At 40.5% G+C, this 16,617-nt stretch overlaps 2 protein-coding genes across 10 annotated transcripts in view; one reads left to right on the forward strand and one right to left on the reverse strand.

Moving 5' to 3' along the window:
* RNF170 (ring finger protein 170) overlaps window positions 1–10,873 on the reverse strand; it is a 33,723-nt gene extending 22,850 nt beyond the window's left edge. The window contains exons 1-3 of one of the 4 annotated variants that reach the window (XM_036249500.1): window positions 10,748–10,873; window positions 4,442–4,680; window positions 3,417–3,486 (exon numbers count right to left, since the gene is read on the reverse strand). Coding sequence is in view for 3 of the 4 variants with exons in the window: in XM_036249498.1 (XP_036105391.1) it covers window positions 3,343–3,479 (137 nt within the window). In the remaining variant the exon portion in view is untranslated. Of the gene's footprint in view, window positions 1–3,342; window positions 3,487–4,441; window positions 4,681–10,747 lie in introns of all 4 variants that reach the window. The other 3 variants (XM_036249498.1, XM_036249497.1, XM_036249499.1) reach the window with 3 other exon arrangements.
* A 166-nt stretch (window positions 10,874–11,039) lies between these two features.
* HOOK3 (hook microtubule tethering protein 3) overlaps window positions 11,040–16,617 on the forward strand; it is a 106,949-nt gene continuing 101,371 nt past the window's right edge. For 4 of the 6 annotated variants that reach the window (XM_036249494.1, XM_036249491.1, XM_036249493.1 and 1 more), the window contains exon 1: window positions 11,109–11,344. In XM_036249494.1, coding sequence (XP_036105387.1) covers window positions 11,288–11,344 — 57 coding nt within the window. In that variant the 5' untranslated portion in view covers window positions 11,109–11,287. Of the gene's footprint in view, window positions 11,345–16,617 lie in introns of all 6 variants that reach the window. The other 2 variants (XM_036249492.1, XM_036249496.1) reach the window with 1 other exon arrangement.

The raw sequence follows: 16,617 nt of genomic DNA on the forward strand, positions 1-16,617 counted from the left end.
GAGAGAAAACAAGAAATCGAAAACCTATTTGAAACAATAATGGCAAAAAACTTCCCTAACTTGGTAAAGGAAACAGACATACAAGTCCAGGATGCACAAAGAACACCAAACAACATGAACCCCAAGAGGTCCACACCAAGACACATCATTATCAAAATGCAAAACGTTCAAGACCGAGAGAATCTTAAAAGCAGCAAGAGAAAAGCAGTTAGTTACCTACAAGGGAGTTCCCATAAGACTGTCAGCTGATTTCTCAAAAGAAACTTTGCAGGCCAGAAGGGAGTGGCAAGAAATATTCAGAGTGATGAAAAGCAAGAACCTACAACCAAGATTACTCTATCCTGCAAAGCTGCCATTTAGAATCGATGGCCACATAAAGAGTTTCCCAGACAAGGAAAAGCTAAAGGAGTTCATCACCACCGTTTTTATATGAAATGTTGAAGGGTCTTCTTGAAGAAAAAGATAAAAAATATGAACAAACAAAATGGCAATGAAGCCCTGGCCAGTTTGGCTCAGCGGTTAGAGCGTCGGCCTGCGGTCCGGAGATGGCAATGAATACATATCTATTGACAATTGAATCTACAAACAAAATGAACAAGCAGAACAGAAACATTCTCATAGATACAGAGAACATTTTGTTGGTTGCCAGATGGGAGGGGGTTTGGGGAAAGGGTGAAAAAGGTGAAGGGATTAAGAAGTACAAATTGGTTGTTAGATTGACAAACCTCAAAGGGAAAGGGGTTTGGGGGGTGGGAAGAAATAAACCAAAGAACTTATATGCATAACCGGTGGACACAGACAACAGTGTGGGGAAAGGCAGGAGGGGGGCGGGAGTGGGGAGGAGGGGGTGAATGGGGGAAAAATGAGGAACATCTGTTATATATTCAACAATAAAGATAAGTTTAAAAATAAATAAATAAATAAAATGTAGAATGCCAAAAGCTAACACACCACTAATATCTTAACATTAACAATCAAACTGGAGAATTAAAGGCAAGAAGATAGTGATTGATATAACAGGATAGGATAAGACATGTGAGTATTGAAAATTAGAAGTGCTTAGGTCAGTAGAGTGGGGGTGAAGATTTACATCTAAATCATGGCTTAATTTCATTTGACTGTAAAAAATTTCTTCTAAGCTGAAAACTCTTTTAACAGCAATATTTTAAATCCACATAATTCTGGTGTTACTCTATAAAGGAACCTTTACTCTCTGGGTGTATCAATACCCAACACCAATAAGAATTCTACATTAATATTCTAATGGGATAGGAAAAAATAAAGAAATCTATCCTATGATGATTCAATTTTTAGTAAAAATATTCAAATTTTAGAAAAGAAAGCTGACGAAATATAACCATCAGTTCAGAGAGGACATTAAAACAATTTAAAGTCAAATATCTAATCAGAAGTTCAATATAAATGTAATGAAACTACAGAAAACCCTTGATTTTGTGGACCATGATTTAATGGACTTCAGAGTTAACGAACAAAATTTCCGGTCCATATGCCATATGTGAAAAATTAACATCCTGTTCATTTTAAAATGCTATCAATCAAGATTTGCTTATAATTAAATTAACAGGTTATTTTTTTGTTGTTAACTCACTGTTACTTTTAACAAATTTTAGCAAATAGGCCATTGAAAAAAACACTGTAGTAATTTTGGTGACATAAATAAATATTACACATCTACAACTATAGTCTACATATTTAAAACCAAGAGTTACCACTTGTAAACAATGTTCAGCAAATGATTAGCATGTGATCACACCACATTGAGAGTGATAACTGGTTCTGTTGCAGGGTGACATGGCTTGATTCTCAGCAGATATTTCAATGTGTGCTAAGCCACACCCCAGGTGTGTGCATTTGTTTACTCTCTGTGACTGGTGAATGCAAGTCTTTACTAGACCTATTCAGTATAAATTTAAAATGAACACATATTGAAAATATATACTCTGTGAAATTAAACTTTTCATACATATTTAATTTTAATCACACAAATGTGTTTACATAAGTAAAAACAGATAAATTAACTAATTTTTCAATTTTTTTTTTTTTTCGTACATGCCCCTAGCGGGAACTCTGGGACTCTCTGGTCTGTAGGCCGATGCTCTAACTGCTGTGCCAAACTGGCCAGGGCTAATTTTTCAATTTTTTAACATACACATTTGGAAACCTACTTTATTATATAATGGACTTTCCACTTTAATGGACCACCCCTCGCCAGAATTACGTTTTACTGAATGTCTATCAATATATGTATATAGATATATATGCTGTATGTATATATATATCTATAGGAATATATATATCTATATATCTATCTATATCTACCTCTCTCTCTCCAAGTGTTAACACTTAAATTTCTAGTTTATTACCTAGTCTGTGTATTGGTATATACCAGCAATTTTCAACCTTTTTCATCTCATGGCATGAATGAACTAATTACTAAAATTCTTCAGCACACCAAAAAATATATTGTATTTTTTGCCAATCTGACAAAAAAAATAGGTATGATTTTGATTCATTCACACCGGATGGCTATTGTTGTGTTGGCTGTTGTCATTTTTTCTTTATTGATTTGAGAGAGCGAGGAAAGGAGAGGGAGAGAGAGAAACATCAATGAGAGAGAACATCGATTGGCTGCCTCCTCCATGCCCCCCACTGGGGATTGTGCTCACAACCTGGGCATGTGCCCTGACCAAGAACTGAACTGGCGACCTCTTGGTGCACGGGTTGAGGCTCAACCGCTGAGCCACACCGGCCGGGCTATTGTCATTTTTTTATTTGACAATCTAAGGGAAAAGAGGTCAGTGTCCTTTATTAAATAGTCAGGTACTGCATGTTTTAAAAAGTCTTGTGGCACACTGGTTGAAAATCACTGGCATCTGAGACTTTTAAGTATTATTTCTGATTCTATAACAGTAATTTTAATTCTAACCTAAATTCCCACTATACTGTACAAGGGTATCTTTTTTTTTGCCTTAGTTTTCCATCTAAACACTGAAAATACTTTGTGTTTATTCTATCACCTACAAGCTGATGGATTCAATTATGAAAATTACATTTTCAAATTCTGATACTCCTATAGAAAATATTTCATTCTAAATATGGATAATAAATTTAAATGTTATCTGATAAGACAGTTGAGTCAAGAGAAATGTATGGTAGCATTTAGGGCCTAGTGGAAAATAAGATACCTTAGTAAATATATACAATCACTGAGATCTATTACACGCTTTACTTATTAAGTATTAAGCATCACTAGAAGCAGTCAGAAAGTCAGTGGTCCTTGGAAATATATATTATTTTAATTTTTTTATCCTTTAGTCTCACCTGAAAAGTGCATATACCAGGGTAGCAATCAAAGCGAAACTGACCACAACTGCCACAAGTACTTGGTCACTTACTCCTTCTATGACGGAATCATCATCCAGTTTCAAACTTTGAACTTCACCCTGATATTTGGCCATTCCAGGTCTAAGAGATAAAAAAATAAAATGGAAGTTACAAATGACACAGTGAAAAGAAAATATACTAATAAAAAATATAAATATAACTGACTTCTAATATATTTAATTTTTTTTTGTAGTACCCTTAAAGTAGGTTGTATTAAGTACAATTCCAGTGTGGATTGCCCCATTAATGAGTTATTTAAAATTTGCCTGACATTATTTTGGAAAGTACAGAATTGTATTTCCTTTAAGGAAAACAATTACTATAATGTATCATTCATTTACTTTTTTTTTAAACAAAAATTTTTATTTATTTTTTAATCCTCACCTGAAGACTTTTTTTTTTTTTTTTCATTTATCTTCAGATAGAGCGGAAGGGAGAGAGGGAGGAAGAGAAAGAGAGAAACATTGATGTGAGAGAGACACATCAACTGGTTGCCACCCACACGACCCCAACTCGGGCAGGGGACAAATTGCAACTAAGGTACATGCCCTCAGCGGGAACTGAACCCGGGACTCTCTGGTCTGTGGGCCAACGCTCTAACCACGGAGCCAAACTGGTCAGGGCTAAAACAAAAATTTTTTAAAATACCCTTTTCTCTTCAAGCTTAGCTCCTTTAATTTTACTAAAAAAAGACATTCCTCATGCCCAACTGCTCTTTTCTTATTCTTGAATATCTAATAAACTCTCCAAGTAGATCGGATCCCTCTTCGCCCTCATAGTACTAAATGTACATCATAGAATTTAAACTGTATGGATAGGGAAGGAGATATTATCTTTTCTGTACATATATTACCTACCATAGTGCCCTGTACACAGTAGTACCTAATAATATATGCCTAAATAAGAGTGACTTATGTTACTTATAGTGTTAGTAATTTGAAAAGTAAAAGACAACAAGGCTATAGAACATTTATATCTATACTAAAACTACTTGAATTAATAAAAATTCTGGTGCTTAAAAAATTATTAGTCTTACCTGGGATTAAGCTCAGCTAATGGTTCAGAATTTGAACTGCCTGGAATATGGAATCAATCGCTCTCAGGCTGCATCTCCTCATGAAGAGAAAAGGGAGGATATGAAATTCCTTCCCAAACTAAAGAGAAATGGCAATATCCAATTTCTATAGGCATAAAGGGAGAGAGCCCAACCACATCAGAGGTAACTCATATGTTTTTCAGATGGCAAAACAGTACAGTTCAACACTTATAAGACACCTAAATGGAAAGAAAGGAGATAAATACATATGACTATTTATAATTAAAATAAAATTCTGTATTTTTGTAACTTACTGCACTGAAAAGAGTTTTATTCAATATCATTAATCAGGGGAGTCTCTGTGAAGAGGAATCTTTGAGTGTGGAAGTCTAAGACCTTTGAAAGAATCTGAACAGGCTGCTTGTAAGAAAATTACCTCTCATTGAAGAAACTTAAGCAAACAGATCAAAGGCGGCTTTCATCAGCTTTACACATAGTAATGGCCTGATATATGAGGAACTTTCTAATGACAGGTTTCAAACATCCATGATGAAGGCTCATACCAGGAAACTCAGAGAAAAGAGCCTTAACGTCAGTATTTTTATCCAAAAGAGCAAATGAACTGCCAACTGAAACGGAAGAAAGAATCTAGGGGTGGGCCATGTAGTCAATTTAGATTTTTATTTATCAGATTTCTTCTTTTTAAATAAGAGATGCTATAGCCCTGTCAAAAGGCCTAAGAGTAGTGAGGACAACTTGCATCTGCTCAAAGATAATCAAACTATTATTCCCTGTGTTGAGATTTCCAGCCTCTAATTACAGAATTGAATTATTTCACAGAGTTCTGAGGATTTTCTCCTATGCTATACATTTAGGGAGTTAACTTCTTTGTACTTTTTTTTTTTTTTTAACGCATTACATTTGTTTCTATGTCCTTCCAGGTGTAATCAGTGGCAATGTGACTAAATTCCACTGTACTAATTATATATATAGATTCATTCTAATATATATATTAGAATATACATATACATATATATATATGACTTCTACATAATTAATCCCTAAAGATACTGCTTCATGAACACTTTTAAGAGCTCAGAGATTCAGGATACGTTAAGTACACTGTACAGCCATATAATGTTATTTGTTATTTTATAGCAGAAGTTCCCAATGTTGCTGAAATGAAGAGTTATTTTATATTTCCACAAATTCCAGCATCACCAAAGGAGGTGCTTGGGCTGAGAAAGAGCAGGATGGGAGACTGCTGATAAATTTCTGAGGAACAAGAGAGGTCAGTTGCACTCCCCTGCCATGTGGAAATCCTAGCTAAACCTAGGGGTTCTCACATGGAAAACTAATGATGACTGACCTACTTGTTGGGGGCTTCAAGAGTTCAACTTCTGCCAGTAGTTTCACTTGTCATCAGAGGATAAAACAGGAACTGTAGGAGCTAGTGGCTAAGAAATGAGGTATAATACCACCTCAGTTTGGAAAGAGGCCAATCTAAGATTACAGGGGATAAACAACAAAAAGAAAATTTTCTACTTGAGGAGATGACAATACATCTCAATCTTGCAAATGAATTCTAAAGTAGATCTGAAGCTCAGTTATCCAACTTTTGCTTTTCACAGTCAGTTTTTATCTAGGACAGAACAATGTTATTGATTGTGTCCAACATCACAGGCTCTCAACTGAAGCCCAAGCATGCCTGGAGTTTAGCTCCAATTCTGCTACTACAACTGTGACCCCATTTAATCTTGCAGGATCTCTCATTTACTGCAAAATGTAAAAGCTGGATCTGAGGTTTCCTTAAGTTCTTTCCATCACTACATTTCTTTGACCCAGAGTTTTCTGCAATAGAAAAACAAAATCAGGAAAGATAAATACCGAAGGTTAAAGGCACTACAAGTGGGAAGCAGGAGTGGAAGAGCCAGATCTTAATCTTTTCCTGGAAGAGCCAGATCTTAATCTTTCCCAGGATACAGTTTTATAGTTTAAATTCTTTTCAAGGACATATTACTTTAACAATAAAAATAAAAGCCAGTGCCTGTTTGCTCCCCTGAAAGATGAAAATTAGGCTTCAGTGCTCAGATTTTAAATGTCTGTCTCCAGTCTCATTCTTACCTACCACCTGTTTCTTCATGGTGTCTTATAAAGATCTCAGTGAGTGCTCTGGGAGGCATGAACATTCATTACATCTCATTCCCGTGAGCAGTGCACAGGGAATATTACATGTTATAGGGGCCACTAAATGCAGCTTACTTCAAACTCAGAAACAAAGTTATTAAATTTATAGAACATGGTATCTTAATCTATTTAATACGGTCCTGTCAAATATAAAAATGTGTGACTAATACTGTTATTAACTATTTGAAATTTACAGAAACAAAACACCATACATCTTGGAATCTGTGCTGATAATTGATAGAATAATTATAGAAGCAGAACTGGTTTCTCACTTTGGCTTTGTTATTGCTTAGCTGGGTAAGTCTTTTTTTTTTTTCTTTTTAATATGTTTTTATTAATTTTTTTAGAGAGGAAGAGTGAGAGAGAAATATCGATGTAAGAGATCAGTAGCCTCCTGCACACCCCCTACTGGGGATCAAGCCCAAAACCCAGGCATGTGCCCTGACCTGGAATCAAACCGGGACCTCAGTCCATGGAATGACACTCAATCCACTGAGCCACATCGGCTGGGCTTAGCTGGCTTAGTCTTAATGAGGACTACCTTAATATATCAAAGAAGCATAAGCTTTGGAGTCAGACATCTGTATACTTACGTAAAATCTGGGCCTCAGCTTCCTTATATGTAAAATACATAGTATTAATTTGAACCATATCAAACTGCTACTTTTTGGCAAAAAAAAGCGTTGTTTTATGAAATTTAGGGAATAATGAAGAAAAAATATTTGCTTGACACATCATATAGGCTTTCTGTAAATGGAAGCCATATATTTTTTTTTTCTTTTTCTTTCTTCATTTCTCACCCAAGGACACAATTTTTAGAGAGAGGAGAAGGGAAAGAGAGAAAGAGAGAGGGAGAGAAACACTGATCGGTTGCCTCCCCACATGGACCCCTGACTGGGGCCGGGAATTAAACTGGCAAGCTAAGTATGTGCTCCAACTGGAATTGAACTCTCAACCCCTCAGTATACGGGACAATGTTCCCACCCACTGAACCACACCAGCCAGGGCAAAGCTAGAATATTTTTATTATTATTAACAAATGTCAGGGAATCAGCAGAACTATGATAAAACTTAGCCACATCTTTCCCATAGCTGCATTGTGTAACATCTCAAACTCTCCTTAATCAAAGCTCTAAGTATGTATTCCCTGGGAAAACAGGATAAATTTGGGAACATTGCCATGCAGGGCACCAACATGTTTACTTGAATGTGATAAACAGCTATAGATAAGAACTAGCCTCCAACTAACTGGAGTAAGGAGATGGCTAAGATAAGTTCCACTCACCTCTCTTTGATCTTTTCCAAGGTTTTCAGAAAATACACACACACGAAAATAAGCGAAATATAGGAAATTCCATAACTTCAAAGGATAAACTCATTATCTTTGTACCCAAGCTCATGTAGGAACATGGCTTCGGCAGATAATTACTGGTGTCCAAGAAGCTTTTAAAACAATTTCCTTCATGGAGGGTAATTGGAGCTATACAATGGAACTTCAAGAACACTGCATTATCATGCACAAATGCATGGGAATGAGCAGTCTGGTATGTAAAAGGAGGTTTAAGTCAATTGTGTCAAGCCTTGAAAACTTGCATAACTAGAGTTCAGGGGCTCACTACACCATAGTCCTTCCAGAAAATGCTAGCATCTTGTTCTCCTCCACATCTGACCACAAGTTACAGGAGAGTCAGGCTCACCTACTGACTTTGCATGCCTAACAAGGGTAATGGTCAGGCCACTTAAAGTGCAAGGGATTCTACAAAACAACCTACAATGGAATGTAGGAACTCTGGTTTGACAAAGATCCACAAGGTACTAAAGGAAACAAAGGCAGGTGATTTACATATTTATCATTTCTCTACCCTTAGTGTAGAGAAGAAAATTTATTTATTTATTTATTTTTTTATCCTCACCCGAGGACATTTTTCCATTTTTTGTTCAGGTAGAGTGGGAGGGAGAGAGCGGAACAGAGAGAGAGAGAGAGAAACATCGATGTGAAAGGAACACCTCGAGTGGCTGCCACCCGCACGACCGACCAGGGCCGGGGACAAACTGCAACCGAGGTACACGCCCTTAGCGGGAACCGAACCCGGGTCTCTCAGGACCGCAGGCCGATGCTCTAACCGCTGAACCAAACCGGCCAGGGCATAGAGAAGAAAATTTAAAAAAAGACCACTGAGAAGACTTCAAGTAAGAATTTTTACATTCACAAAATGAAAAATCATCATACCAACTTTTAACTGGTACTCTGTAAGACATCATTAAAAAGTCAGTACCACCCTAGCCAGTGTGGGTCAGTTGGTTGGGGTGTTGTCCAGTATGCCAGAAGTATTCTTGGTCAAGGAACATATCCAGATTGCAAGTTTAATCCCCGAGGAAGGCAACCCATGGATGTCTCTCTTTCCCTTCCTCCCTTTCTAAAAAAAAAAAAAACAGTACCATCTTGATTGTTCTGAATGCTCACTAACAAAACCTACTTTTTAAAAAAAATTTCCTCCTTTATTGATTTTATAGAGAGAGGGAGAAATAGAAACATCAATGAGAGAATATGGATTGGCTGCATCCTGCATGCCCCCTCCCCCACTGGGGATTTGGCCCACATTTGAGCGTGTGTCCCAACTGGGAATTCAACTAGCCAGCTCTTGGTGCATAGGTCTACGCTCAACTACTGAGCCACACCCACCGGGCTGACAAAACCTACTTTGAGCCCTGGCCAGTTAGGATCAGCGGTGAGAGCATTGGCCTGCAGTCGGGACACCAGTGTTCCAGATAAGGGAACGTACCTCAGTTGCAATTTGTCCCCGGCCCTGGATGGGTTGTGTGGGTGGCAACTACTCGATGTGTCCCTTTCATGTGGATGTTTCTCTCTCTCTCTGTTCCTCTCTCTCCCTCCCACTCTATCTGAACAAAAAGTGAAAAAATGTCCTCGGGTGAGGATAAAAAAACAAAAACAAAAACAAAAACAAAAACACCCACTTTGAATGAGAAAAAAAGGGGCTCCAGGAACTGCAAACCAAAGTAAAGATGTGTCCTGGGAAGTTAAATTTGCCGCACTTCAAATAAAAGTTTGGTATTATCTGGTAAAGTTTGCATACCCTATGACTCAACAATTCTCCTAGGACTCTAAGGCAAGTACTCTAAAGGAACTCCTACACATTTGCACTAGTATCTAGGTTTAAGAATGCTTAGAGTATTGTCCTTAGAATCCCCAAACAGCAGAATGGAAAAAATGTCCATCAACAGCAGAATGGATAGTTATATTCATACAATGGAATAGTACACAATAAAAATTATCTACAGATATACACAAATCCAGCATTAACTCAAAGTCACACAATAATATGACCCCATTCATTAAAGTTCAAAAACAGGCAGGTAAATTATATTGTTGAGGCATGCATACCCAAGTGGTAAAGCTAAAAAAAGCCAAGTCAGTCTGGGGAGGAAATTGCGTTCAGAAGGGAATACAAGGTGTGGGTATAACTCCTGAGGCACTAGGAATTTTTTTTTTATTAATTATTCTTTAAACATGTACGTTGTATGCAATTTTCCGCATGTCATATCGCATCAAAATTTATCGGTAATCCTTCAGGGACTCACACCTCCACAAAGGTGAGAGCTCGCGGGCGATCCACCCAGCTATTAAGGACGAATGCCAACACTTAGCAGCAGGACAGTGGGAGAAAAAGGCCCTAGGAACTGTCGGGTCCTCAAGGATCAGCGAAGCGGGACACACCCTCTCCCTACTTCACCAAACTAAAGTTTTCAGAGACTAGAGTATCCACGAGGCCCAAGGAGGTTGGCGGGCTCTCCTCACCCCCGACCAAGCCCAGCTAGGAACCACCGAGACGCCCGCCACTTCAGCCCTTCCAGCGTCTCCTGGGGATTCCGGACGGGACCGGGGGACTCTGGGGCTTTGCCAAGGCTTCCTGAAGGAACGCGGAGCCCCGAGGTCCGAGGCATCGACTCCCCAGCCGCGAAGAACCTCGGGAGAGCCGAAGCGACCCAAGGGCAGTGCCGCCCACGCCGAACCCTGTCTGCAGCTTCACGGGCCCGGACCGTGGTGGGCGTGGCCAGCCGCGGCCCCGCGCCCGGGAGGGGTGGGGAAGGGGCGCGTACCTCTCCACCGCAGAGGATACCTCGCCAATTCCCGGTGAATGAGGGTAGAGATTATTTCCGGGGATGCCCCCGCCTCCCCTCCTGGGCAACCACTAGCTGTCTCTTTTCCACTTTAGAGTGCGGGGACAGGCGCACGCGCATTGCCGCGCTTCCGTGAGGACGCGCGCGCCGAGACACGCAGGGGCCGGCGTGGGGGCGCGCGCGGCAGCGGCCAGGAGGCGGGCCGGCCGGAGCGCGACTGCGCGCAGTGGCCCGTCGGCCGCGGCTCTGGCCAAGTGCTAGGGGCGGGGACGCGGGGCTGCGGGCGTGGCCGGGGGCGCGCGCAGCGGACGCGCGTCCTGAGTGAAAGGAAAGGAGGGGCACCGGGGGTGACGGTGCGGGAGCGGCTGTGAGCGTTGGACCAGAGTCGGCGGCCTGGGCCGGAGGACAAGGTGGGCAAGAGGCCAGATCCCTTTCCCAGACCCTCCGGCGTGGTCCTAGCCCGAGGGGCAGCGCTTGCTGGCGAGGTGGGAAGGCGTTGCCAAGCCCCAGCAGGGGAAGATGTTCAACGTGGAGTCGGCGGAGCGGGTGGAGCTGTGCGAGAGCCTCCTCACTTGGGTATGTGATAACCCGCGGGTCCGGGAAAGACCCCTCTCCCCCAGTTCGCCTTTCCGGGATCCCCCCCATGCTCGTCGCGGGGGGCGAGTGCCCAGGACAGTGGTGCCGTCACATCCGGGGCCTGGGGCGGGCGGAGCCGGGGAACGCCAGTGCGGGCCGCGTCTTCACCCGCGGCTGGGCGGGGGTCGGCCGGGAGCTGCCTGGGGCGGGAGGTTCGGCCTGAGATCGGAGGGAGACTTGCCGGGCTCGAGGTGTTGCCCGGTGGAGACTAATGATGGGGTGAGGGCGGCACTGTAATTAGGATTGTTTGCAGCTGATGAGGCGCTGGCGCTTCACTCTCTCGCTCCCAAGGACACCGAAGCGTTGCTTCTCTCTGGCTCCTGGGCAGCCGATAGAGGCACTCGGGACCCCCGGTTACGACGCTCCTTGCCTTTGTTGTAATGTTCACCCAGGATGAGGCACAGCCCCTTGAGGACTGAGCCAGCCCCCTGAAAAAGGAGACGTACTTTTAAGGGAGGGTAGGAAAAATACAAAAAGGCACCCAGGAACACTATTTAAAATGCGAGATGCACTTGAGCGATTAGAAAGGAAGCAGTGTGGAGGTACTTATTAAAGGTGGTGAAGATAAACAAATCTTGAAGGTATTTGGGAATTAGCAGTGGAACTCGACATTTCAGGGGCAACGTTGTGGGATTCTAATGTTAAATTACTAAACGTTTCCTAAAATCCTCACGTTTTAAAGTAAATATGTTTGATTCTGATGCCATCATTCGTGCCTTTGGAAGCCTCTTCAAGATTTGGACATAAAACCCTTGCCTGTGTGTTTCTCAAATTGTTGTGTCGGTGCTTGGGGTGTGTGTCTGTGTGTAGAGGTCAGCGCCACGGTATAAACCTAGTGCTTTTTTCTGGAGCATTCACTTTATTCAATGCTAGAAATGTTAAATATCATTCTAGAATAAAACGCTACTATATTTATGGAGGTGACTACCTCATTTGTGTTAATGTTAAAGGTAAAACACAAATGTCAAAAACATTCTTTTAGCGGTTCCTTGGGTTACAAGTTCAGGTTTCTGGAGCATAGACATCACTCTCCTGTGTGGGGCACTGGTGGAAAGGTTAGAGAAGCATTATTACCTTAGATTGGTTGTAGCAAACAATGAAAATAGTCGGTTTATGCCATGAATCAAATTATTTTGTTTTGTTTTTATCCTCACCTGAGGACATTTCTCCATTTTTTGTTCAGATAGAATGGGAGGGAGAGAGAGGAAGAGAGAGAAACATCAATGTGAGAGACACATCCACTGGTCGCCACCCACACAACCCCAACCGGGTCTGGGGACAAACTGCAACTGAGGTACGTGCCTTTAGCGGGAACCAAACTCAGGACTCTCTGGTCCACAGACCCACACTCTAACCACCAAGCCAAACTGGCTAGGGCAAATTATTGTTTTAAACAATACATACAATGGCAGAGCCTGATAATATTCATTAACTTTTGTATTAGGCCCATCTTGGGATTTCAGATTATTTGCAATAATATTAACATACAGTTTATAACTGTAATGGGTCCCAACTTAAGGCGAAGAGATGGGTTTCACTGCTATATTTTAGAGGAGAGAAAAACTGATAAGCTGCACAATGTGGCCAAGGTTTGACTAGGCAGAGGAGAGATAAAGGAAGAAATGACCACATTCTTTGATAATGTGGAAGGCATAGGTTTGGCAGAGGTTGTAAACAGAAGATTAAGGATCTTAAGATGTGTGTTTTTGAGTCCGGACAAAGTAGAGCCTTCCTCCATGCTAGAAAAAGAGGCAAGAAGGCAAAGATGAGGAAGCTAATTGAATTGGAAGTAGGGCTTCATTGTTTAAAGTCTAGAAAGAAGTGTAATGGAAACAAAGAGGTGTATTTCAAAGCCATTTGCAAGAAATGGTAGTGCAGTTATTTGAGTGAGAAATGCCAGTAAAAACAATAGAGGAAGAATTTTAGAGGGAAGTTTGAAGGGATACTAACAAGCACACACTGTGGGAGCATCTATTTAGAATCTGGGAAAAAGTCAAAACAGGTAATACAGGTTATCAACTAGAGAGAGGTCAAGGAATATGACATTGTAGAAAAGACTTTGAAATGCTACTGGAAGGCTCATCAAGCAAAATTTCTGAAGAGAAGATTAGAGATTATCAGGGACAAAGATGTGCAATTCTAAGATTTGGAAACATTTTAAAACATTGTACATTGAAATATTTCCAAACAAAGTTGAGTTTAAATGATAGGTTTGTTCTCTTTTTAGTTGTCAGTATAAAAAGCAGAATAAATGTTTATGTGGAAAATGTTTGAGGTAGCTGAAAAAGTACATTTGTAGCTCCCCTCATGTCTGGAGGCCAGATTAATTCTGAACACAATTCTAAAATTAAATGGGAGGGGAAATGTATACAATACACTTCAAAGAAAAGACTCCCATTTCCAGTAATTTACTTTATTTGACCTAAACTTATAGCCAACTTGGTTGTGTGGTTTCTTTGTACAGAGCAGTTAGAGGGTAACTGCAGCACTCAGCAAAATACAAATAGTGTCAGTAACATAGAAGATGCAAGAACTCAAAGTTCAGTTTGGGTGATTCAGTCTTTGAGTTGACAGCCTTAGATACTTCAAGAGCCTCCATGTTTAATTATTGAAGATCATAATTATGATCCTGAATCTTAAATAAGTTTATTTTAACTACATAGCATTTAGTTTGAGCTAAGAGGTATATAGTACATTTTAGAAGTTCTTCCACTAGAAATGGTAAAAATAATAAAAGCTCAGCACTTAAAGGGATAACTGTTAGTCAGTTCTGCAAAATTTATTTCTATGGAACATATCATTGCCCAAATGCTGGTTAAATTGCTGTTGTAGCAGAGGACTTACTAGCCCAAGAACCAAATGTTTTTAATTTTAATGGAAAGAGAAATGCTTATGAAAAGACAACGTATCACCCTACCAATGGAAAACATCTTAAGGTTAAATTCCAAATCCAAGTTTATGTTTCAGGCAAGTTCAGCAAGATGTGCTTGAAAATTTCCACTCTACCTCTTCTCCCCACCCTCTGAGTCAAAAATGGATTCTTACTATTAGAAAAATTTGTCCTGCCCATTACACCTGCCAAACCTAATTTCTTGAACTGTACATGAAAAGATTGCTTTTTCCTAGGTTATAGAGACTGAAAAACTAGAAAGAATCTGGGATGCTACCAGTTAATAGCAAGAAGCTAATGGAAAAAGAATCATCCCATAGGCTCAATACATTTCTTCTGGGAAACCCAGTAACATTAACATGTCCTTATAATTTTCATATTATTTATTTAACAGCCTATAAAATGCACACTAGTGTGTAAAATTAGGGAGGGTATAATTTTTATGTGGTATCTTCCCCATTCCATTCTCTGTGCTCTGCCTTAGTCCATTCTCCAACAATTTTTGTCCTCTGATGGACAAGTCAAGAAATCAGATGTGTAAAAGTTAAAGCACATATTTTTTAGAGCTTTACTCTTTTTAAAATTGGAGGTTGGTATAATGTGGTAATTAAGAATATAGGTTCTGCCTGGCCAGTGTGGCTCAGTGAATTGAGCACAGTTCCATATACTGAGAGGTCCGGGTTCGATTCTCCATCAGGGCACATGTCCCGGTTGTGGGCTTGATCCCCAGTAGGGGGAGTGCAGGAGGCAGCTGATCCATGTTTCTCTCACATCAACGTATCTCTCTCTTTCCCTTCCTCTTTCTCTTGAAAAAAAAAAGGGGAGGGGGGTATAGGTTCTGAAATTAGACCACCTGGGTTCAAATTCTGATTTTTGTTTTATACTAACTGCAGGTGACTTTTGACAAGTAATCTCACCTCTGTGTTTCAGTTGCTTTCAATTTAGAACTAAGAAGTGTCTCTTATGCTTTAGTATTGATCATCTTCATTGGAGAGCTCATTAAAACACTGAATGCTAGGCCCCATGTCCAGAGTTTGTATCTGGGCTGGGGCCTGATACTCTGCATTTCTAATAAGATTCTAGGTGATGCCATTGTTAGTCGCCTAAGGCCCTTACACTTGGAAAACCACTGCTCTACAGCAGTGTGTGTTAACCTTAGCATTATTGACAATTTGGACTGGATAATTCTTTGTTGTAGGCACTGCCTGTGTAATATAGGATGTTTAGTAGTAGCATACCTGGCTTCTGCCTGTTAGATACCAATAGCACCCACCTAGTTGTTACAAACTAAAATGTCTCATAGGGTGTAAAATTGCCCCTGGTTGAGAACCATTGCTTTAGAAATACTAATTCCAGGTGATCTCATGCTTTACTCTTCTCACATTTTTTGTCGGGGAGGGTCATGTGGAGATTGGGTGGTGTTAAAACAGCTTCTTGGAATTAAAAAAGAGGTTATGACCCTGCAGGTGGAATGTTATGCCTTAATGTAATTAGGTGCAATTATCTTTTTTTTTTTTTTTTTTAATCTTCATCTGAGGATATTTTTTCCATTTAAAATCAGATTGGGTGGGGGGAGATTGAGAGAAACATTGATGTAAGAGCGACACATCGACTGGCTGCCTCCTAGAGGACCTGATCAGGTCCGGGGACCAAACTGCAACTGAGGTGTGTGCCCTTGACCGGAATCGAACCCATGACTCTTTGGTCCACAGGCCGATGCTTTAACCACTGAGCCAAACTGGCCAGGGCAGGTGCAGTTATCTTTAAATTTTATTGTACTGCTATCCTGAAATATCCTGCAGGCAAATAATCCAATCAGTAAAATGTGTGTGAAGACAGATAGTCACCTGAGTGTTAGTCCCAATATTTCCAAGGTCATTTGCAAGGTGAGCAACAGCAAGAATTCATTTAATAATGATACTCATTCTCAACAGAATCATTATGGTCCTTATACTGGGGTAGGCAAAAGTAGATTTACAGTGGTTAGAATCGAAAATACAATAATAATACAAGAATAAACTGTGTTTTGTGTACTCACAACTGTAAACCTACTTTTTTCCGCACCTGTAGAATGCATATTGCGTGGCCTTGATCTCCAGCTTATTCCCCATTGCTCTTAGGATACAGTCCTAAAATGGCTTATGAGGTTTTGCACAATAATGCTTCCTCTTTAACCCTATCTTTCACCATTTGACTCTCTTCCCTGTTCCATCTCTTCCTCCAGTTTCCACCCCCCACCCAATCCATACCAAGCTGCTATTTATTCCTAGATTGCATCCCACTCTCACTTCTAATCTTTGTGCTTGCTGTTTACATTTCCTAT

The sequence above is a fragment of the Molossus molossus genome, unplaced genomic scaffold, assembly GCF_014108415.1.
Source record: "Molossus molossus isolate mMolMol1 unplaced genomic scaffold, mMolMol1.p scaffold_m16_p_9, whole genome shotgun sequence".
NCBI lineage: Eukaryota > Metazoa > Chordata > Mammalia > Chiroptera > Molossidae > Molossus > Molossus molossus.